This window comes from Artibeus jamaicensis, unplaced genomic scaffold, assembly GCF_021234435.1.
Source record: "Artibeus jamaicensis isolate MK-2021 breed Jamaican fruit bat unplaced genomic scaffold, CSHL_Jam_final contig_426, whole genome shotgun sequence".
Taxonomy (NCBI): domain Eukaryota; kingdom Metazoa; phylum Chordata; class Mammalia; order Chiroptera; family Phyllostomidae; genus Artibeus; species Artibeus jamaicensis.
The window spans coordinates 14,516,431-14,541,995 of record NW_026521826.1 but is presented as its reverse complement, the minus strand read 5'-3'; the positions used below and the strand labels follow the sequence as shown (position 1 = coordinate 14,541,995).

Here is a 25,565-nt window from a genome sequence, read left to right as displayed (position 1 = left end):
TGCTGATTAACTTTTCCTGTGTGTGTGAGCATGTAAATGTGTGTTTGAGTGTGTGAGTGTATGCGTGAGCATGTGAGTGTGATACTGATAATGGTGATTCACAGCTGCTTTTCAAATGTGCAGGCAAATCACCCTTGGACTAAACCTGGAGATGGTCAGAAAAAGATTTAAAGGTTCTGTGTCGAAACTTGCCTTTCAGCAACGTCCTGAGAGTCAGGGTTGAGTTCAGTATTACACAGGTTCTCACACTTGGAAATGCCTCTTGCCCACATTTACGCCACGAAAATCCCACTGGGTGTTAAATGCAACAGTAGCAAGTATGTAGGAACTGTAGAAGTGTGTTCTAAGGTAGGTCAGAACAAAAATCTTCCACTTTGGACAACAGCTTCTGGATATTTGTCCACAGACTCAAATTTATGATAAAAGGCCCCAATTGTGATGGCAACATGGAAATCTTTACTGTTTATGCAAAGTTGCATTGCATTTGTCTGAAAAGAGCTCCCTTTCCATTTGTAACAAGCAATGGAACAAAGAAGGTGAGGAGAGACCAAGACCGCAGAGTGTCACCCAGGTTCTGCCACCAAGCAGATGGGCGTGGGACTCCTCAGCTGGCCGCCGGGAGCATCCTGTCAACTCTCTAAGCCTCAGTCTTCTGTTTGCAGAACGACAGCGCTACTCCACACTGCGGCTGCGGGAACTAAGTGACAACACACCTTACACCTCTCATGATGTGACTACTGCCATCGCGGCACCAGGCCCTGGCCGCCCAGACCTGCATGCTTCTCCTCTGCTGTTTCTAACCCCTTGTGTGGGAATGCTTTTCCTCAAAAAAAGAATCTGAGAAACTCACATGCAGAAAGTGTAAATGGCTGTGTTACCACTTTGAGTTGAATACATTTAAACATCGGAAAAGCAGAGCTAAATAGAAGGATTTTCCCATGTATACCAAAGTTGTAGGCAGGTGAGATATTCCTGCAAAACAGGGTACACAGTGGATAAAGGGTGAGGACACTTGTGGGCCCAAAAGTCATTACTTTAAGTATAAAATCCAAATAAAGAAAACCAGCTTTGAGAGGTGAAAATCCCCAAAGCATTTTTTGAGACAGTGTCAGACCAGTACCCTAACAACACTGACAGGAATGCAAGATGCAGGACATTGTAAAAGAAGGGCTATGATAGGGCGGAAGGGGCTGCAATGGTCCAGATGGGAGGGAAGTGCCTGGAACCAGGGGCCTGGGAGCAGGGAGGGAGAGAGAGAAGGCTTGCAAGACCATGAGTAGCCAAATGCCAAGGATGTGGGCATGGATGGTACAGGGGAAGGAGGAGCCAAGGGCAGCTGAGGTCCCTGAGCCTGCTCCTGGAAGTACAAGATCAAGAGACAAGCTGACCTCAGAGTACAGAGTGTGCCAATGGGTGGTGCCCAGAGGCACTTTGGAATGTGAAGGACTGGTGAAGAAGTTCACAGTGGAAAACGCGGGTGTGTGAGTTAAGGAGGAGCCAGTGGCCTTCAAAACTGGGAAAGGATGAAATTGGCAAGAATGGAGGAACAGGGCAAGGAGATGAGCCACCAGGAGGGAAGAAAGGAATCAGAAGCGGGAAAGAAACCAGATGTGGGCAGGCTTGACAGGAAGTGATTGGTCAGTAACACCCAAAGCTAGGACTCACCCACAGGACAGCTAAGATGCAAAAAAGCTTAATATTGAGTGAGCAGATTTGGGAGGAGCCGAGACCCAGAATGAAGGTGAAAGAGTGAACTCTGGCAATCGGGAGTCTCCTTTCCCAGGAAAACAGAGAGAGAGAGAGAAAGAAAGCAAAAAAGAGATTGGCGACAGACACTTCCTAACCAGCTGGGCAAAGAAGTGTCTGTAGACACTACCCAGAAGCCCTCACTATGAGGGCTTAGAAGCACATGGTGGTGGTTTCTTTTACCTTAAACCCCTTAAAACACACACATACACTATTATTTGAAGGCTTTCAGTGATCTCGACAAAAGGTCAAATGCTGCCGATTCTCTGACTTTTTATTTCTTTTGCTTTGACACAGGAATGAAGTTTTTATTTCACATTTTTTCATTTTATTATTTTGCCACTGCTTTCTAGATTTTTTTTTATATTTACAGAAAAGTCCCAGATATTCTAGGAACTTATCTTTGTGCCAACATAGAAATTACTGAAATGTCAGCCATTAAAAAGCTATATTTAGGTTTACATTGAGACCTATGTACATGAATCATGCACCCTTTTATAGTCTTGGTAAATTTAATTCTCCTCACTATCATTTTCATTCCGTGTGCAAATTCACAAAGAGAAAAATCAAATGCAGTAATTAATTTGTTCAAAATTATGTGTTTCTCTCAGTTAGATTCCGATGCTTCCTGAGAGGGGAACTGGTCAGAACACACGCATTTCCAAGGCTGGCGTGAGGGACAGAGGTGAGGGACTTCTGCGTCTGACTCCGCCCCAGGGCCAGATCGGGCACAAGGACAGGACCTCGGCTGCTATCTCAGGTTCCAACACACACAGGGAGATGTTCTATTATCTAAAAATATTTAACGGTCACACATTTCTGTTTAATTTTTAACTCGCCATGACTTCAAATAAAGAGTCATAGTGTGCATTAGCCAGTGTCCGCACTACCAAAAACGTCTCACACTGAAGTCTAATGACATCACGTTGCTTTTCAATGTTACTTTAAAAAAATCTGGAAGACATTTCCTATATTTTCTCCTTTTCACTCACGGCAGTTCTTAGAGGTAAAAAGGAAAGAAATTACTATTCTTTCCCCCCACCACTACAAAACTAAACAACGAAGAAGTGACTTGTGAAGAGGCCAGCAGCTGCTCACGGGAGAAGCGAGACCAGACCCCGCTCTCCTGAGGGGTGCCTGTGTCCTGCCTGTAGACACACGCTCTCATTTCTGGTACTACTGAGATGTTTAAAAATCTTCATATACAGATAAAAATAGGTCAGAACAGACCTGGACATCATACTTGTCCTTCCTGCACATCACAAGGACCCGCTTCCCTGGGAGCGAGTGGCTGGCACAAGTGGGGGCAGAACGACATGCCCCTCACTCACCCACATTTGAAACAGCCACACCGCTCACACAACCACTCTCTTTCTCTCTAATAATTCTTATTTAATCTCCTTTTTCACACTCTTTCCAAACATCCCAGGCAATGCTTCCTAATTTTGTGCTTTTTCCAATATTGAGGATCTCACTCATCATAGAACCTACATATGAAATGACATGAACCACCAGAGAAATCTACATACCTATGGCAGAAAACAATAGTGATTAAAGCCCTCTGATTCCTTACATGATTTCCAAATACACTTTATAATTCCCTGCCTGCTTTTTAGCAGTATTAAAATTTTATTTAGGAGCATATTTTAGCATAAATGAGAAAAAACATGAAAACAGATATGTCCATAAGTGTCTGTAAGTTTCCATAAGGAACAAGTGCATTCCTTTGTGAGCAGCAAGCTCCTGAATTCTAGCTGTAGGAGACACCTGGGATGGTGAGAAATAATAAAACCAATGGTTTCACAGAACAGGAAAATCAAAGCTCAAAGCACAAAGCAGATTAGGAGCTAGAGTGGGACTCTTTGTGGAATCTCGGGTGGATTCTAAGGATGTGATGTCCAGATAGACAAACTTCTACATAGGGACTTGGCTACTCTGGGTCACGTAGGTACAACAATGAGAATCACTCAGTGACAGGCACTCACCTATGTGCGTCTGGGCCATGACATCAGCCAGCCTGTGGGCGGCGCCACTGCCCCCACTTTGGGTGGATGAGGAAGAGGTTGTGGAGGTGGTGGAGCCATGGATGGCCTGGCTGATCCAGTGCTCCATGTTGATGCTGCCCTGGCTGGAGGTAGGCGTCCCCTGGGAGTCCCCCTGCACGGAGCCTTCGTCTTCCGAACCAGAGGAGGTATCTGTGTGATGGGAGAGTTATTATGCAGAAGAACAAAGCAGCACTCCCTAATGAAACACCACAAACACAGACCTACCTCACACATGGACAGTTCAGGAACTTTCACTTTGAACACTCTTGAAGTTACACCATTTCCCAGGTGAGTTATGTTTTAGTATAATTAATTTTTCCTTCAAAACACCTTAAAATAACTTGCTACAGAAAAGCTTTTTTTGGAAGGAGGGGAGTACATTAGAATCTCACACTAAGATACACCCATCAATGTTCTCCATTCAACAGTCTGGAAAGAAGCCAAATGTTTTTGTATGCACACACCAAGTGAGGCCACTGTGGGCAGCATTTTCTCAGAGATGTTGAACCTTCATGTGTTTCAAACTGAGATGTCTGAGGCCCTTGTTTGGTCCCAAGGTGGTTTTCTGAGCTGTAATTTACTCTTAAGTTCAGTCTGAGTGTAAGATGAACATGCACGCACCACCACCACCACCCCCACCAAAGAGTGAGACATCAGTGAAGATAAAGGCGTAAAAGGAAGAACGCATCTCAGAACGAATGCCTCTCACATTCTTGACCAACCTACAGGCTCAAGACCTTGCCTGCTCCTTTGCTGGGGACAACAGATTATTGCATTACACTTTATGATCAAACTAAATTATTTACTTTTACATTCATTTCTTATAAAGTTTTTACATTTATTTTTCTATCTGTAAAACTTGTGTATCTTAGATTAAGATAACACACATCACTTTTTTCATTAAAATTAGGAAAATATCTTTCATTTAGTAACTTTTTTACTTAGCAGCAAGGTTTTCAAAAGTGAATTACTTGAGCGCTTGTTACTTAAACTTCAGTGTAATCATGACGTTTAAGATCCTACCTATACGGGAGTAATGTAAGATGCCAGGAAGGAAAAAAGAGTGTGAGCAGCTCTAGAACATCTAATGAGAATAAGAGAAATGAGAGCTTATCTTAAATCAAGACAGGACTTTTTAAACACAATACTTAAAGAATATTTACAATAATATTTTGTTGTCACTATGACAAAAACTTTTTAAAGTCTTTTGAGAAATGTATATACCCATATACCCACACCACATATTAACATCTCCCCAGAAAGTTTTTTCATGCCCTTTAATAGTTTTCCATTTCCTAGCCTACCTTATCACACACACATATACACGCATACAAAAACGCTACAGAAAAATATCCCTCATGATACACAAAAATCCTCAAACAATATTAGCAAACAGAATTGAGAAGCATATGAAATAGACAGTACATTGTGAGCAAGTGGTGACTGGGATTATACCTACGAACATAAATTAAAGCTGATTTGACATTCAAATGCAAATTATTGTTATTAACTCCAAGTTAACCTTAAAAGATATAGAAAAAGTACTTCACAAAAGCTTACACCCACTCATGAGAAAACCTCTCAGCAAAGAAGAAATGTAAAGCAACTTCCTCAACCTGATGAAGAGCATCCATAAAATCCAACAGCTAACATCATTTTTATAAACTTATTCCAAGGTTAAATACCACCATTTATTTAAACCCAAATTCCATGTTCATTTAAACCCAAATTCCATGTATAAAACTTTAATTTCCCCCAAGTCCAGAGTATTCGATTTAAGAATAATTCTTTAAAAATATATTTTATTGATTATGCCATTACAATTGTTCTATTTCCCCCCTTCATCCCCCTCCACCCTGCACACCCTCTCCCCCAATATTCCCCCTTTAGTTTATGTCCATGTGTCTCAAGTTCTTTAGATTCTATATTCCCCCTACTATTCTTGCCCTCCCCCCTATTTTCTGCCTACCATCTATGCTATTTATTTTCTGTACCTTCTTCCCCGCTCTCCTCCTCACACTCCACTGTTGCTAACCCTCCATGAGATCTTCATTTCTATGGTTCCACTCCTGATCTAGCTGTCCTCTTGGTTTGCTTTTGTTTTAGGTGTGGTTGTTAATAACTGAGTTTGCTGTCCTTTCACTGTTCATGTTTTTTTTAACTTCTTTTTCCTAGATAAGTCCCTTTAACATTTCATATAATAAGGGCTTGGTGATGATGAACTCCTTGAATTTGACCTTATCTGAGAAGCACTTTATCTGCCCTTCCATTCTAAATGAAAGCTTTGCTGGATAGAGCAATCTTGGTTGTAGGTCTTTGGATTTCATGACTTGAAATACTTCTTTCCAGCCCCTTCTTGCCTGTAAGGTCTCTTTTGAGAAATCTGCTGACAGTCTGATGGGAACTCCTTTGTAGGTGACTGTCCTCTTATCTCTTGCTGCTTCTAGGATTCTTTCATTTTGATCTTGGCTAATATAATGATGATGTGCCTTGGTGTGTTCCTTCTTGGGTCCAATTTCTCTGGGACTCTCTGAGCTTCCTGGATTTCCCGGAAGTCTATTTCCTTTGCCAGATTGGGGAAGTTCTCCTTTATTATTTGTTCAAATAAGTTTTCCACTTGCTCTTTCTCTTCCCCTTTCTGGTACCCCTATAATTTGGATGTTGGAGGTTCCTAAGCCTCTCCTCATATTTTTGAATTCTTTTTTCTTCATATTTTTCTGTTTGGTCATTTTTTTCTTTCTTCTGGTCCTCTACCTTGATTTGAGTCCCAGTTTCCTTTCCATCACTATTGGTTTCCTGTGCATTTCCCTTCATTTCAGTTAGTTTAGCCTTCATGTGTTCCTCTAATTTGTGACTAAAATCAACCAGTTTGTTGAGAATCCTGATCACCAGTGTTTTGAACTATGCATCTGATAGGTTGGCTATTTCTTGTTCACTTAGAGTTATCGGCTCTGGGGCTCTGAGTTGTTCTTGAACCATGTTTTGATCTGTTCATGATGTTACATATGAGAAGTGGACCCCTAGGTGTTCATCAGAGTGGGGCAACTCAGTAGCTGGTTTGTGACACTGTATGTGGGGGTGAGGTCAGAGAGGGACAATAGCGGTCCCCTCTGCTGCTTCCCACTGCTGGGGCCTTCGTGGTGTGTCTCACTGCTTGCTCCTTCGCTGGTTTACCCGCGCACGAATGTGTGACTGCAGTCAGCCCGCCGCCTTGCACCCTCACTGGGTCTGCCCATTGCTACCCCACACCTGGGATCTGCCCACAGCTGCCTGGGTCGGTGGGCAGATCTTTCCTGCCCAACCCTGCTCTGCCGCTGGCTCCGCCCCTCTTACTGCTCTGGCTGAAGGGTTCATTGTTGTTGGACTTCCATGTAGTTCAATTTTCTGTGTTTTGGCTGCATTTTTGTTACTAAAACTTTGTTGTCTTTAAACTTGGTTGTGCAAGGAGGCACAGGGTTTCCACCTATGCCTCCATCTTGGCCGGAAGTCCATCGTATTCAATGGTGAAAGACTGAGTATGTTCCCTTAAGATCAACAAGGCAAAAATATCCCACCTTGACAATTCTAGTCAACATTATTTGGGAGGTTCTAGACAGTGAAATACAGCAAAAACAATAAATTAAAGGCATGCAGATTGAAAAGTAAACAGTAAAACAGCCTTTATTCACAGACAACAATCTTGTATGACAAGCTGACAATCCCAAAGAACGAACCAAAAAATTCTGGAATTAGGAAACAAGATTAGCAAGGTAACACGATACAAGACATAAAATATTTTTATATATACAGATATTATCACTGAACAATCTGGGAATTAGATTTAAAGAAACACAAAAACAATTCCAATCACAAGAGCATCAAAAAGGATAAAATCCTTAGCAACACATCTAGCAAAAATTCAAGGTAATACCTAATAAAATCTTAGAAGGCTTTCTTTCCTAAAGAATTGAGAGCTTATTCTAAAATTCATTTGCAAATACAAAGGACCTAAAATAGCCAAAATAATTTTGAGGAAGGAGAAGGACTTCACTATTTGATATCAAAACTTACTATGAAGTTATAGTAATCAAGAAAGTGATATTAGTGCACAAATAGGCATATATATCACTGGAACAGAACTGAATCCAGAAATACACCCTTACATTTGTAGTCAACTTATTTTCGACAAAGTTCTCCAGGTAATTTAATGAGAAAAAGATAATCTTTTTAACAAATGTTGCTGAGCAACCGGATATTCTCATTATTAAAAAACAACAGCAACTAAAAACCTGCCAAAATCCCATAGATTTTACCTCATACTACAAACAAAAATGAACTCAAAATGGATCACAGACCTAAATGAAAAAACAAAAACTATGAAATTTCTAAAATTTCCAAAAGCAAAATTCATAACATAATAATGGATGAATTGAACTTCATCAAAATAAAAAACCCTTACGCTTCAAAGGACACTATTATTTTCCTATGTGTAATGTAACAATCAGCACAAAGTCAGTGGCTTACAAAAACATTTATTATCTTAAAGTTCTGGAGGTCACAAGTCTAAAATCTAGGTGTTGGCATGGCTATGACCCTTCTGGAGGCTTCGGGGAGGGTCTTTTCCTTTGCCCTTTCTGGAGGCACTTGCATCACCTGCACCCTTGGCTCCTGGCCCATTCATTTACCTTTAAAGCATAACCCTCCAACCTCTGGTGCCACTGTCTTTCTTATCCTCCCTTTCACACTCCTTCCTCTCTTACTGAGTACCTCTCCTCCAGTTTTATTGCTATATAATGGATTTACCATATAATTTTAAGGTATACAGAATAATTGTTCGACTTACATATACTGTGAAATAATTACTACAATTAAGTTTGGTTGGTATCCATCATCTTATAGATATAGTAAAAAGAAAGTGCAAAATTTTTTTTCCTTGTGATGAAAACTCTTATGATTTACTCACTTAACTTTCATCTATCATATAGCAGTGTTAACTACAGTCATCACATTGCATATTATATCCCTAGTGCCTAATTTATCTTGTAACTGGAAGTTTGTACACTTTGGCTACGTTTCTTCAATTCCCTGTCCCACTACCTTTGGCCTCTGGAAACACAAATTTATCTTGTCCCATGAAGTCTTTGCCTTTGTTTTCTTTTTTTTAGATTCCATATAAAAGTGAGATCAAACAGTATTTGTCTTTCTCTAAGTAAGGACCTTTTGATTGTAGTGGTTACGCTCACATAGTCCAGGATAACTGCCTAGTGCAGGATCTTAATCGTAACTGCAAAGTCCCCTTTGCAATGTAAGGTAATCTATTTACAAGTTCTAGGAATCAGAACATAGATATCTCTGGAGGGGTCATGATTCTGTTTACCACGGACACCATTAAGAAAAAGACAAACAAAAAAGAAATAACAACCGACACCAAAGAAATACAAGGAACTGTAAGAAAATATTATGAACTATACTGGACAACATGGACAAAATGAATATACTCCTAGAAACATAGAATCTTCCAAAACTGTATCAGGAAAAATCAGAGAATATGAATAAACAGATTGCTCCTATTTAAATTGAAGCAATATCGAAAAATCTCTCAACAAAGAAAAGTCCTGGACTGGATGACTTTACAAGGAAGTCTTACCAAACATTCTGAAAATAACACCTGTGCTCCTCAAACTAGTTCATAAAATTCTAGAGGAGGGAAGGTTTCCAAACTCATTTTTGAAGCCAGCATTATCCTATTTCAAAACCAGATAAAGACACTACAAGGAAAGAAAATTATAGGCCAATATCCCTGATGAACATAGATGCTAAAATCCTCAACAAAACATTAGCAAACCAAACAGAGCAATGCATTAAAAAGATCATGCACCATGAGCAGGTGGGATTCATTCCAGGGATACAAGGTTGGAACAGCCTTGACAAATCAATAAATGTGATAGACCACATAAACAAAATGAAGGATAAAACCCACATGATCACACTGATAGATGCAGAAGAAGCCTTTGACAAAATCCAGTGCCCCTTTATGATAAAAGCCCTCAGCAAAGTGGGAATGGAGGGAACATATCTAAACATAATAAAGGCCATATATGTCAAATCCACCACCAGCATCATAGTCAATGGGCAAAAACTAAAAATGTTCCCCTGTAAATTAGCAACAAGAGAGGGATGTCTGCTTTCATCTCACTTATTCAACATAGGACCAGAAATCCTAGCCACAGTGATCAGACAAGAAGTAAAAGGCATCCAACTTGGAAAGGAAGTAGTAAAACTGTCTTTATTCACAGATGACATGATTCTGTATATAGAGGACCTCAAAGACTCCACCAAGAAACTACTAGAACTGATAAATGAATTCAGCAAAGAAGCAGAACACAAAATTAATATCCAAAATCAGCATCATTTTTATATGCCAATAATGAACTATCAGAAAGGAAAACTAAGAAAATAATCCCATTTACAGTTGCTTCAAAAAGAATAAAATACCTAGGAATAAACCTAACCAAGGATGTAAAAAACATGTACTCAGAAAATTAGAAGACACTGAAGAAAGAAATTGAAGATACAAATAAGTGGAAGCACAAACCATGTTTGTGGATAGGAAGAATTAACATCATTAAAATGTCCATACCACTGGCATAAAAACAGGCACATAGACCAATGGAACAGAACAGAGAGCCCAGAAATAAACTCAACTCTCTACGGCCAATTAATATTTGAGAAAGGGGGCAGCAACATAAAATGGACTAATAATAGCTTCTTCAACAAATGGTGTTGGGAGAACTGGACAGCTATGTGCAAAAAAAATGAAACTCGAGCACCAACTTATGCCATACACAAAAATAAATTCAAGGTGGATAAAAGATTTAAATATAAGCCGTGACACCATTAAAGTCCTAGAGGAGAACATTGGCAAGAAAAGCTCAGCTATTTCACGCAGCAACTTTTTTACTGATATGTCCCCCCAGAGCAAGGGACATAAAGGAAATAATAAACAAATGAGATCTCATCAAAATTGAAAGCTTTTGCATAGCTAAAGAAAACACTATTAAAATAAAAAGAGATCCAACTGTATGGGAAAACATAATTGCCAATGATACCTCAGACAAGGGTTTAATCTCCAAAATGTACAAAGAACTTATATGACTCCACTCGAAGAAGACAAGCAACCCAATTAAAAAATGGGCAAAGGACTTGAACAGACACTTCTCCAAGGAGGACATACAGAAGATCCAGGGACACATGAAAAGATGCTCAATATCACTAGCTATCAGAGAAATGCAAAGTAAAACCACCATGAGATAGCACTTTACACCAGTCAGAATGGCCATCATAAACAAAGCAACAAACTACAAGTGTTGGAGAGGTTGTGGAGAAGAGGGGACCCTAATTCATTGTTGGTGGGATTGCAGACTGGTACAACCACTGTGGAAAACAGTATGAAATTTTCTAATGGACCATTTTTAGTCTAATGGACTAAAAATGGACCTGCCTTTTGATCCAGCAATTCCACTGCTGGGATTATATCCTAAGAACCCTAAAACACCAATCCAGAAGAACCTATGCATCCCAATGTTCATAGCAGCACAATTTACAATAGCCAAGAGTTGGAAGCAATCTAGGTGCCTGCCAGTAAATGAATGAATAAAAAAAGTATGGTACATATTCGCAATGGAATTCTATGTAGCAGAAAGAAAGAAGGAGCTCCTACCCTTTGCAACAGCATGGATGGAACTGGAAAGCATTATGCTGAGTGAAATAAGCCAGGTGTTGAAAGAAAAATACCATATGATCTCATCTTTAACAGGAAGCTAAACAACAAAACAAACAAGCAAGCAAAATAAAAACAAAGACACTGAAATAGAGAATAAGGGGACAGTGACCAGAGGGGATAAAGGAGGGAATTTCAGGGGAAAAAGAGAGAGGATTTACAGGAACTAGTATAAAGGACACATGGACAACAACTAAGGGGGGTGGAAATGGGAGGGAGGTGGGGAGCACTGGGGGGGTGGGCTGACTGTACTTGAACAATAATTCAATAAATTTAAAAAAAATGTCCATACTAGCCAAAGCAATCTGTAGATTGAATGCAATTTCTATCAAGATTACAATGACGTATTTCACAGAACTAGAACAAATATTCCAAAAATTTCTATGGAACCACAAATGGCCCTGCATGGCAACAGCGATCCTGGAAAAAGAGAACAAATTTGGAGAAATCATGCTACCTAATATCAAACTGTACTATAAGATCATAGTAATCAAAATGGCATGGTACTGGCATAAAACACATACATTAGTGGAACAAAGTAGAGAGCCCAGAAATAAACCCAAACCTTTATAGCCAATTAATATTCAACAAAGGAAGCAAGCGTATACAATGGGCTAAAGATAGTATATTCACTAAGTGGTGCTGGTAAAATTGGACAGATGTGTGCAGAAAAATGAAATTACACCACCTTCCTACATCACACCCATGAATAAATTCAAAATGGGTTAAAAACTTAAATGTTAGACCCAAAGCCATGAAAATCCTAGGAGAAAACATGGACAGCAAAATCTCAGATGTTGCTCACAGCAATTTTTTTTATAGGATATATCTCCCCAGGCAAGGAAAACAAAAGAAAAAAAATGAACAATGAAACTAAAAGGTTTTTGCACAGCAAAGGAAATCATCAACAAAATAAAAACACAACCCAGGGGAATATATTTGTGGATATATATGTGATAAGGGGTTAATAGCCAAAATTACAAAGCACTTATAAAATACCAATAAAACAAACAAACCAATTAAAAAATAGGCAAAGGACTCAGACACTTCTCTGAAGAGGACATACAGATGGCCAACAAACATCATGAAAAGATACTTAATGTCACTAATTATCAGAGAAATGCAAATTAAAACCACAATAAGATACTATCTAACACCTGTCAGAAGGACTATCATCAATAAATCAACAAACAAGTGCTGGTGAGGATGTGGAAGAAGGGGAACTCTTTTGCACTGTTGGTGGGAATACAGACTGCTGCAGCCACTTTGAAAAACAGTGTGGAGACACCTCAAAAAATTAAAATTTGGATCTGCCTTTTGACCTAGCAATCCCCTTCTAGAAATATATCTGAAGGAACCTAAAACCCTTAATTCGGAAAAACAGAAGCACCCCATGTTCATTGCAGTATTATTTATAATTGCCAAGATCTGGAAGCAGCCCAAGTGTCCATCAGTAGATGAGTGGATAAAACAACTATGGGACATTTACACAATGGAACACTGCCTGGCCATAAAAAATAAACTTTTACCCTTTAAAACAGTATGGATGGAGCTGTAGAAAAACTTAAGTGAATTTCACTTCATTATGAGATGAACTTATTTATTATGCTAAGTGAAATAAGCCAGTCAGAGAGAGACAAATACTATATGATTTCTGGAATCTAATGTGGAATCTAATGAATAAACTCAGCTAACAAGGAAAATGGGGACAGACTCACAGAGAGCAAGATGACAGCTGGGAAGGGGGACACTGAAGGGTGGAGGGACTGAGCAAAAAGGAAGAAGGACTCATGTACATGGACATTATGATGATTGCTGGGAGGAGGTAGGTATAAGGGGACTAAAAGGTAATATAAAAAATACAATAAAGATTTTTTAAAATCTCTTATTATTAAATTTTTCTACTTCTCCCTTCCTTATGCCAGCTTAATATTTTATTTTATTTTGGATTTTGGAGAGGGAGGAAAGGAAGAAAAATTAATGTGAGAAACACTGATTGGTTGCCTTCTGTATGCGCCCCAGAGGACCGAACCTGGAACCCAGGCATGTGCCCTGACCAGAAATTGAGCTGGTGAGCTTCCAGTTCACAGGATGATGCCCAACCAACTGAGCCACACCAGACAGGGTGCCAGTTTATGCTCTATAAATTTAATAACCTGTTTTTAGTTATACTGCAAAAATATTCATTCTTACGTCTTCCTGGTGAATCGCTCATTTCCCATTATGAAATGTCTCTCTATATCTCACACTACTTTATCTTGTTGTCTGCCTTGTCTGATATTAATATAGACTTGTTTGCTTTCTCATGCCTATGGTTTATATTTATACTTTTTCATCACTTTATTCTTTAAGTATCTTTGTTTTCATATTTAAATGTGTCTCTTATAGACGACATATTGGGTTGGCCAAAAGTCCATATGTTTTTTCCATAAAATAAAAAACACTTTTCATTTTCAGCAATAACTTTATTGATTTACATATTTTGGAGTGTGTTGCCTATCTCTCACATGGTATAATGTTGATTGTTCTCAATGTCTCAATTTGATTGCTATCAACTTCACCTAGTCTACCTGACTGTGGAGCATCATCCAGCAAGAAATCTCCATCATGAAACTTTGCAAACCACTAATGCCATGTTTGATCAGTCATAGCACCTTCTCAGTGCACGCCACAAATCTTTTGTTGCGTTTCAGTTGTATTTTTTCCTTTCTTGAAATAATAAAGTATATATGCCGAAAATGTTGCTTATTTTCTCCCATCATTAATATTAAAATGGCTACCCAAAAAGTCACCAATTTTGATAAGTTTTTTTAAAAATCATGCCGATATGGACAGCTGTCACAATACAATCTAACAAAATTGTTTCGAATGAAGTTAAAGACATTAAATGGCTACTAGAGCCATCTTATGGGAGAAAAAAAGAAACAAACTTTGTGACCAACCCAGTATTTTCACTTTTTTCCAACCTGACCATCTCTTTTAACTGGGTGTTTGGTCCACTTACATCTATTGTATTCACTGGTATTAGTGGTTTTAAAGCTAACATTTTGCTACTTGTTTTCCATTCATTCCTCCTAATATTTTTTAATCTGTTTTTTCCTGACTTCTTTTCTATTACCACATATTTTTTAAGAGTTTCATTGTTATGCTGTCTATACTTACCTATATTTCTTTTTATGTTTAGTGGCTGCTCTAGGGCTAGCAATATGCATCCTTAATGGGTCTATATTGGGTCAATATTGTAACTGTTTGCTCTTCAAATCTGACACAGAAAACTGCTTCCTACCTTCACAAACATAATAACCATACAACAGTATAAGTCCCTTTTCTTTACCTGTCCCTGTCTTTTGTGTGATTGTTGTTTTGAAGCAAATTATGAGGAAAAAGCATAGTATTTTATATTTGTCCAGCTATTTTTTGTTTTCAGCATTCTTCCCTTTTTAAAGGTGTAAATTTTCACCTTCTATCATTCCCCACCAGCCTACAGGCCACCGTTAGCATGCCTGCAGTGCGGTTCTGCTGGTACCATATTCTCTCAGCTTTCATGTGTCTCATTGTGTCCTTGTTTCCTTTCACATCCTTGGTTATGAAGGATATTTCCATGGGATACGACTTGACAGGTTTTTTCCCCTCCTTTTAGGACATTAAAGGTAACTCTCTATTGTTTTCTGGATTTTACTGTACCTTCATATCAGCCAGTTATTATACATACAACTGTTCTATATATAATGCATGCATATGTTTTCCTTTGATGACCTCTAAAATTTCTTCTTAATCTTTGAATTTTAGCACTTTGACTTTTATGACCATAGGATTGATTCTTTTTAGACCATCCTGCATTGGGGTTCACTGCACTTCTGAAGCTGTAAGTGATGGTTACATAAACCTAAGAAGTTTTGTAATGGGGGAAAATGGGGGGGAAAAAAAGAAGCTTTTGATCTTTATTTATTCAAGTAGGTTTTCTCCCCTTTTCTCACACTGTCTTCCTTCTTAGATTCCAGTTACAAGCATGTTAACATTGTTCCACAGATGCTTGAGGTTCTGTTAATTTTACTTTAATCTTCTGGTTTTCTATTAAGTTTTGTTAATTTCTCTTGGTAGCTCTTCAAATTCAAAGACTTCATCTCCCTCCTATCATCTGATATTAATCCAATCCAATAAAATTTTATTTCAGTATTACGCTTTTCAGTTTTAGAGTTTCCATTAGTTTAAAAAATATTTTCCCTTTCTCTGCTCAAGTATTAAGACAATATTTTCCTTTATTTCTTTAACATATTATCATTTGACTCCCTGAGTCTGATAAACTCTGATCTTATAATCAGATTTTAAAACTCTGTCTTCCTCTATATCAAACACCTACTCTAGCACTTTCCAACAGAAGTCTAATGGGAGCCTCTTATATAATTTTAAATCTTCTATTAGCCACATTAGAAAATACATGAATAGGTACAATTAACTTTAATAATGTATTTTTATTTAACACAAAATATCTAAAATATTGTTTCAACATGTAATAAATATAAAAGTATATGAAACATTTTCTAGTCATTTTTTCATAGAAACTCTTCAAAACCTGTGTGTATTTCCTGCTTACTGCAAATATATTTGAGACCAGCAACAATCGATGTACTCGACAGAAAGCACAGTGGAGCCCTCTCGGGCTGGCTTTCTACTGGGTCCTTTATCCATGGCCACAGCTTAGTCTCCTGTTTCTCTGCGTATCTAGTGATCATTCACTGAGTACTAGATACTGTGGGTAGTATTTCAAGGAAACTCTGAATTCTCTCATCTTCTAAAGCCTGAGTTTTTACTTTAGCACTTATTTCAATTACTGGTTGATCCTCTTGACCTAGCAGACTTGGAGTTCTTTTTTGCTATTGTGGATCTGTGGACAGTTTCATCCCCTTTATCCTTTTTGAATCTGGATCTCAGCCCTCTGCAACTTAGATCACCAAGTATGCTCAGATCCCAATCTCTGTGCCACAGTCTGAAAATATTCTCCAGGCAGAGAGTGGGAAACTGCGGGGCTCGCCTCGTGAGTTTTCTTCTCTCAGTTCAGCCTTGTGCTTCTTGAGGTCCACAGCCTACAGTCAACTCATTTGCTTTGTGCAGTGTTATAGCTGTTTATAGTGCCTGGGTTAGTCCAGTACCAGTGACTTTGTTATGGCTAGAAGCAGAACTGCTGGCAAATCACCTTACACTTTTATATGTGAAAACTAAAGGTAGTTTTCACTTGTAGAAGATTAGCAGTGTAATGATCTTAACATCTTTTCTAGAAACTATGACACTGGTAAGCAACCATTCATTTCATGAAGAGAATATAAACTTCAGGATTTTCCTTGAAGAGCAGTGGACATGAGATATTTCTAACAAATTACCAAAGAAAAAGAAAGAAAGGAAAAAAGGAAAGGAAAGGGAAGAAAAGAAAGGGGAAGGAAGGAAAGAAGGAAGGAGAAGGAAGGAAGGAAGGGAGGAAAATAAACCTGAGCCAAGATTCTGTTCAAGTGAATATGGTTAGAAATAGGCATTTATGACTGTACAAAACATTTCACGTGACATTATCACTAGGACTCCTAAATGACGGTTTACAAAATGTATTATATGGTGTACATGAAAATTCTAGTCAATTATATGCACGTTACACCAAAAACATTTCCAATAATGTTCTTTTATATTTTGCAAAGACATCTGTATAAGGTTTGTTTTTCTGAAGGTTCATTACTCATGACACAAAAACATTTCTGAGGGTGGATTTAACATGGGAAAAATCACATATGTGAAGTCACATTATTTCTTGCACGTTAAACTCAACATTTCTCAAAAAAGTGGCTCAGAAAAATGTCCATCTTCCTGGAAACTGCCTAGTTCCAAACATTTGGTTAAAAATATTTTAAGTTGGTTTGTTATCCTCATAAGCCCATTCTGTTCATTGCACAATATATAAAACTAAAAATGTCTACCCTGTTATAAATTTTGACAAATTATAACAAACTAAATAAACAGAATTAAACATATTAATTATGCTGATTTTTAAATAGTCCAAAATTACGTTGAGGCTCAGCATCAAGAAAGAAGAGTAAATAAATTGGCCAAAGGAAAAAAAAATGCTGTTTCTAACAAGAATACTATAGCCTTGAGATGAAGAACATTTGTTGAACTATGTTAAATAAGTAAAAAAAAAAGAGTAAGGTGTATGGTGTATACTATTTATTTATTTATTTGTCTTGTCGTATAAACCTCAGGACTTTCATGTGCCTTTAAAGGCATGCAAAGTTGAATATTTAAGAGTTGTTTGGAGAATTACTGGATATATCCATACCTGACCACATCTCTGAGTTGAAGTGGGAGCTTCATTACCCTCACTGCTTGCAAACACTCAGGGTTAAACTTCAATAACTCCCCAAAGTGTTGTATACTATGCTTTCCACTATTCTTATTGCACCTTAAGCTTCTCCTGTGAACAAAGATGGTGGCATATGAAACTGTACAAAGTAGCGTACAAGGTAACTTACGTCACGTCTACAGAGAAGACATTTAGTTCTGTGGCAACAATGACGTAAATAATGCTAGAACCAAAATCACAGACAAAAAAATCAAGTAGCTTAGGCTCAATCCTTCATGTTTGTGATATATACCTGGATGATGAAACTGTGTGCTTCACTTTGTTTTTGAAGACCATGGGATACAAATTATAATTACTTGGGCAGTTGAAGTAGAGAACTTAATTCAAGATTAAATAAAAACAATACCAAAATCAGAAATGTAAATGGGATGCTACCTTGAGCCATTTAGATCAGAAGTCAGCAGGACTATTGACCAAACTGGCCCTCTGCCCATTTTTATAAATAAAGTTTTATTGACACACAGCCATACCCATTCGCTATAGCCCACAAAGACCAAAATACTATCTGCGCTTTAAGAAAAAGTTTGATGACCCTGAATTAAGATAACTGCCTAAATTTTTCAATTCATTTTGTTTTTTAATACAACATTACAACATACAGTGGTACTTCAGTACTCATCATTAATTCATTCCCGGAACTCGTGACAAATGCTGAAACCAACTGGTACTGAACAATGAAGCATTTTATCTTGCAGGATAATGTCATGACTCATACAAGTTCTAACAAGTGTGATGAGTCTGAGCAAGCACCAAGTGCTGAAGTGTTTTTTTCTCGTCAAAATGCAATGAATACAGGGTTTGACGGATTCTGAAGCTGACGAGTACTGAGGTATGATTGTACCTATATTAATATTTTCAAGATATGAGAATACATACATACCAGTCTAGAAAGAAGAAAGTACAAGTTCGGTTAGAACTATGGAGGCATAAACACTTCTGCTATATGAATTACTAAGTAAAATTTTATAAGACATTAAGTCTTTCATACTTAGGAGTCTTAGTGAAAAGTTTAAAATACACATCTACACACATAATAAGGGTAAATTTCCTTGCAAATTTAATGTAGAGCATATATACTGTTTCTGGACCTGTAGTTAACAAAATCTGAATTAGAGCACCATTATTTTGAAAGCTAATAAGACTACGATTTCAGGGCTGGTAGTGAATTAATTCTAAGGCATACTCGCCACTTTACAAAGCAGACGGTGGGCCTGCTGCTCACCTGGAGGTGTGTAGGCATCCATCGAGGTCTGCACCACCAAGGACCTGCGTTTGGAAGGCATAGGCACTGCCATCTTCCTTTCTTTGTGTTTCGCAAGCGCTGCCTGAACAGCTTCTGTGTGGACATCTAAAACAAAGAGAGCTCAATTACTCCATTGTTCGGGGACATCCCGAAAGCACCATGCTTTTCTGCCGTTCTCTCTGGTCCTGTGGAATAGTTTATCTTCCAACACAAACTGTCACAAATGAATGGGTAGGGAAGAAAGCGAAAGTGTGAACCTGCTAGATTAAAAGCTCCAGTAAGAAGACATGAAATTCATTTGCAGACTTTTAATTATTCATTTTATTACCCTAGATTCTGTATAAATAACAAGTACCAGCTGCAAATTTCTGTGTTACTTTTCTATACTTAGGATGAATGAACTTGACCTTCAAGTATTTCTTCCCATTTTCAAGCCTCATAATTTATTTCAATGTTGAGAGGTATATACATCCTACTGGCCATCAGTAATGATTTTAGCTAACATGTACTGAGAACTCAGTTATGGGCCAGTCACTGTGTTAGATATTTTGTGTATGTTAACTCATTATATTAACTTCACAAATATTTATTGGCTGCTTGCTTTGTAAGGTCATCTCCTCAGGGCAGGCACAGTGAATAAGGAAGAAAAGGTGCTGTGAATCATGCATCTTATGTTTCATTGGGCAAGACACAGACCTTAGACAAGCAAATAGAGCAAAGAATTAAAACAGGCAAAACAAATTGACTGAGTGGATACTTCATTACTTCATTGTAAGGCCAGGGAGGACCTCTCACGATGTACAATGTTAAGAATGAACCAGTCCACTCTATCTGGATGAGGAAGTCTAGGAAGAAGGGAAAACCTACTCAAGTGCCCTAAACTGAGAGTGAGGGGGTGCTGGCAGAACAAACACGACCCCAGGGGTGGCGTGAACAGGACAAGGGCCTCTATGTACAATGAGGAGTCTGGGGCTCCTATCGTAAGTCTGACAGGGAGCACTGAGGGATTATGAGGAAGGACAGGATCTGATTTCATTTTGATGGGATCATTCTTGCTGCTGTGAGGAAGACTGCAGAATAGGAGTGTGGACAGTAGGAAACCAGTTAGAGGACAGCAGTGAGGCAAGACACAAACACACTCACAACACACACAATGGTGTGTAGAAGGTGCTTTCAGTATTTCCATTTTACAGATGAGGAAGCGGAGGTAAGATGCTCTCCCAGGTTATCAAACTAGCATTGTCAGGGTTTGAACTGAGGTGTGAGTACCCCAGGGCCGATGCCCTGCACCATGACCCACTCTGTGCTGCTGCTGTTTCTACGAAAACTCCACCCTGATAACACGTTGGAGCAAGGGTCAGCCAGCTTCTACCTGCGGGCTACATAAAGCCTGCAGCTGTTTATGTAAATGTTTCATTGAACACAGCTGCACTTTTCCTGTGTGTGCACACTACGTCTGCTTCCACACTGTATGTGGCAGAGACCATGACGGCCCAGAAAGCTGAAAAATATTTGTTATCTTGCCCTTTCTAAAAAGCATTTGCCAGCCCGTCTCATAGCATATCACGTACCAAAGGCAATGAACATGGTTTGCTTTATTTGTTCAGCCTGTGTGTGTACTACTCTTTTGTCCTCAACTAGACTCAAAATACTTTGAGACAAGAATCAAGTTTCTGATCACTCTTCTTTCTTAAGCACTCAAATTAAAAACCGATAAATGAATGACTTGGATTCATGACCAAAAAGTAAAGAGTTCACCTGTGAGGAGGACAGAGGACAGTAATTCTTCAAACATAAAACACTTTCAGTGTCACATGACCCCTTTAAAAATTTTTTTGGATATAATTACAAATTTACAGAAAATATGCAAGAAGAGTACAGAGAACTGTTGTAAAGTTGTACCCACATTCACAATTGTTTACATTTCCCCCATTTTCCTCCTTATCTGTCTGTTTTGTTTTGATAGTTATTTTAAATTAAATCACAGATAGCATGCTACTGTTTACTTAAATATTTTAGGTACATCCTAAGAACAAAGATATTCTCTATAAATTGTACAAATCAAGAAACTGACCAGATATAACCCTGTTCAGTTACAGTACTATCATCTAACCCAAAGTCCATGCTCCAATGGTGCTGGTTGTCCCCGGAATGGCCTCCGTAGCTGTTCTGTCTATTGGTCTCCCACAGGCATGCACGGTCCCAGGGTTTGTCAAGAACCTACACACAGTTCATACTCAGATGTGGGGGCTCCCTGAGTCGGCACTCTTACCCAGATTTCCTCTTTGATGTCCAGCCTCAAAGTCTTTCTTCTAACACAGTGAGCAACTCCATGGCTTTCAGCTGAGGTTTTAGAACTTTCACACTACGGCCTTTAGAGAGTACCTTCATGGCAAAAAGCCAAAAAAATATGAACAGCACTTAGTACGGTACTCTTCCTTCCCATGGCCACTCCATTTCTGCCTGCCTGTGGGAGTTTCTCTCCAGTGCATTCAAATAATTACTGTCACTATTGTGTCTCAGGGTTATCACTGTAATATATGGGAGGGATGGTCTGAGATCAACTCCAGAAACATGTTACAACTCTATATCCTTTAAAAAAAAAAAGATTATATTTACTTACTTTTAGAAAGAGGGGAAGGAAGAGGGAAAGCTGGTTGGTTCCTTCTGGGAAGAGTGGGGTCTAAACACTAAGCTGGGATCCCCAGCCTAGAACACCAGAGCCCACAAAGTAAACAAATAACGACCAGCAGCAAAAAGTGGCAGGGTTGCTCTCTGCCAGAGATGGGTGGCTGGAGATGCAAAGAACCATTTAAAGGGCCAAACACAAATTTTCATTTGTAGCCACTCACCTTGGGTTCTGGCAAAGGTGGGGGCAGAGTGGGCTACAGACACCCGAGGAGAGATTAGGAAAGGAAGCTTCGAGGACAGAACGGAGAGTAGACTCCGGGATCCCAGTGGTGAGTCGTCCTCCATATGGCAGCAGCCATCCTGATCAGGCAGGCCACTCTCCTACGAGTGGCAGCAGCCTGAGGGGAAACAACAGCTCGGACCCCGGAAAGAACGGTGCCTTGCCTTATGGTGCTAAAGCCTGACTACTGAGTGCCAAGTGACTAGATTAACAACTGAAGGAGACAGACACAGATAGTAGATCCCTGGCAGCCCTGGAGTAGACTGCCTAGGGTCACGTGAGGTCAATATCTGACATCAGCAGAGGTGGATCCAGAAAGAATAAACAGTGGTAAATACCAGAGGCTACTGAGATGAAACCCACTGTGGTCTCTATAATTTGTGATATTTTCTTTCCTGCATAGCTTTTTAAGATTCATTTCTTGTCCATCAAGTGTGTACATATTAAGTCACCAGATTTATACCATAGTTTATTTCTCTGCTTTCTTGTAACAGTCTTATCTCTTCATACCCTTATTAATACTGGTTCATTTGCTGTTGATAATGGCATTGACAGGCGGAGGGAGCTATTTTTGCGCAAATGGGCTTCTTTCCTGGGCTTTGTGCTTTTGTTCTAGCAGCACCTGCACAACAGCACACAAGATGTGGTGGGCAGAGTGACCCTCAGTCAACCAGCTGGAAGGAAGACCCAACCAAACAATGACTCAACAACAATCAAAACCCAATTACACCCAGAGAGCTAATATAAATGGCATAAAGGGCATCCCGACAGCATCAAGTTCAGGAGATCAAGAAGACTGCACCACTGAATCTCTGAGGTCTCCCACGATAAAAGTCCACACCACAAACTCAGGGAAACAAGACAGATCAAATTTAAGAAGCAGAGGCAAACAAGAAGAGTCTTACAAATAATGTGAAGACAAAGAAACAACCCCCATCGAAAGGAAAGGTGGAATCCTTAGAAAGACAGTTAAATGAAATAGAGGCAAGTCAACTATCAGATATTGAGTTCAAAATAACAGTTATAAGGAAGTTCAAAGAGCCCAGTGAGAATTACCAAAAACTACAAAAAAACTGCTAGGAACTTACTGTGAACTATATCAACATGAAACAGGACATAGAAACTATCAACAAGAGCCAAGAGGAAATGAAGAATACAATTTCTGAATTGAAGAACAAAGTAGAAGAAATTAAAAATGGGCTAGATGAAGCAGAGGATCAAATCAGTGAGCTGGAAAACAAGGTAGAAAAAAACTTCCATAAAGAGCAGGAGAAGGAAAAAAGACCCAGAAAGAATAAAGAGGGGTTAAGGGAACTACAGGACAACATGAAATGTAATAATATCTGTATAATAGGGATACCAAAAGGAGAAGAAGAGATAGAAAACCTGTGTTGAAAAAGCAGTGAAAGAAAACTTCCCTAATTTGATGAGAGACAAAGTCAGACAAGTCCAGGAAGCACAGAGGGTCCCAATCCAGAGGAACCCAAAAAGGCCCAATCAAAGACATATCATAATTAAAAAGGCAAAATTCAAAGGCAAAGAGAGAACCTTAAAGGCAGCAAGGGAGAAACAGCAAGTAACATAAAATGGAGCCATGATAAGGCTAGTAGCTGACTTCTCAATGGAAACACTACAAGCCAGGAGAGAATGGCAAGAAATATTTCAAGTAATGAAAAGCAAAGAACTGCAACAAAGATTAGTCTACCCAACGAGGTTTTAAAATAAAATGTAAGGTGAAATAAGAAGTTTTCCAGACAAAAGAAGGCTGAAAGAATACACATCCTCCACATCAGCTCTTCAAGATGCTAAAGAGATTACTTTAAGAACAGACAGAAAAAGAATGAGGGACAGAGGAACACAGGTACAAAGGGAGTAACATGGTAATGAACAAAGTACCTATCAATAATAACCTTAAATGTAAATGGAGTAAATGCTCCAATGAAAAGACATAGGGTAGCTGAATGGATAAGAAAACATGACCCACACATATGCTACTTATAAGAGACTTACATTGGAACAAAAGACCTACACAGTCTGAAAGTGAAGGGTTGGAAAAAACTATTCCAAGCAAATGGATGGAAAAAAAAGCTAGAGTAGCAATACTTCTATCAGACAAAACAGACTTCAAAACAAAGGTCATAATAAGACACACAGAAGGACACTTCATAACACTCAAGGGAAGAATCCATCAAGATCCATCAAGAAGATATAAACATTATAAATGTATATGCACCCAACATAGGAGCACCCAAATTAATGAGGAAAATCTTGGAAGACTTCAAGAAAGATACAAACAGCAACACACTTATAGTAGAGGATTTCAACACCCCACTGTCAAAAATGGACAGATCTACCAAACAAAATGTCAGCAAGGATACTGTGGCATTGAACAATGCCCTAGATGAAATGGGCTTAACTGATATATAGAGAGCCTTTCATCCCAAAGAAGCTAAATACACATTCTTTTCAAATGCACATGGAACATTTTCAAAGATCGACCACATGACAGGACACAGAGCAACCCTCAACAGATTCAAGAAAATTGAAATCATACCAAGTATTTTCTCAGACCACAAGGGCCTGAAACTAGAAACCAACCTTAAGGAAAAAACTCATTCAAATTCGTGGAGATTGAATAGCATGCTATTAAACAATGAATGGGTCAAGAATGAGATTAAGGAAGAAATCAAAATGTTTCTGGAAACAAATGAAAATGAACACACTACACTCCAAAACTTATGGGACACAGCAGAGGCAGTCCTGAGAGGGAAGTTCATAGTGATACAGGCCTACCTAAAGAAGATAGAAACATTTCAAACAAACAACCTAACTTCACACCTACAAGAACTTGAGGAACAACAAAGACAGCCCAGAGCAAGTAGAAGGAAAGAAATAACCAAGATCAGAGCAGAATTAAATGACATAGAGACTAAAAGCACAATTCTAAGGATCAATGAGTCCAGGAGCTGGTTCTTTGAAAAGATAAACAAAATTGACAAGCCTTTAACAAGACTCATCAAGAAAAAGAGAGAACCCCAAAAATAAAATCAGAAATGAAAGAGGAGAGATTACAATTGACACCAAAGAAATACAACTCATTGTAGGAAATTACTATGAAGAACTATATGCCAAGAAATTTGAAAACCTGGGTGAGATGGACAAATATCTGGAAAAATATAATCTTCCAAAACTGACTGAAGAAGAATCAGAAGTCAAAAAACTCATGGCACACAAAAGGCCTGGACCACATGGTTTCCCAGGAGAATTTTATAAAACATCTAAGGAACAGCTAACCCCTATCCTTCACAGACTATTCCCCAAAATCCGAGAAGAGGGAAGAGTCCCAAACTCTATTTACAAGGCCAGCATCATCCTAATCTCAAAAGCAGATAAAGACACAACAAAGAAAGAAAACTATAGGCCATCGCTGACAAAACATAGTTGCTAAAATCCTCAAC

At 38.7% G+C, this 25,565-nt stretch overlaps 1 protein-coding gene across 2 annotated transcripts in view; it reads right to left on the bottom strand.

Moving 5' to 3' along the window:
• DIP2C (disco interacting protein 2 homolog C) overlaps positions 1–25,565 on the bottom strand; it is a 433,069-nt gene that overhangs the window by 156,319 nt on the left and 251,185 nt on the right. For both annotated transcript variants that reach the window (XM_053665789.1, XM_053665790.1), the window contains 2 exons: positions 19,176–19,301; positions 3,732–3,941 (listed from right to left, as the gene is read on the bottom strand). In XM_053665789.1, the coding sequence (XP_053521764.1) occupies positions 3,732–3,941; positions 19,176–19,301 (336 nt within the window). The remainder of the gene's footprint in view (positions 1–3,731; positions 3,942–19,175; positions 19,302–25,565) is intronic.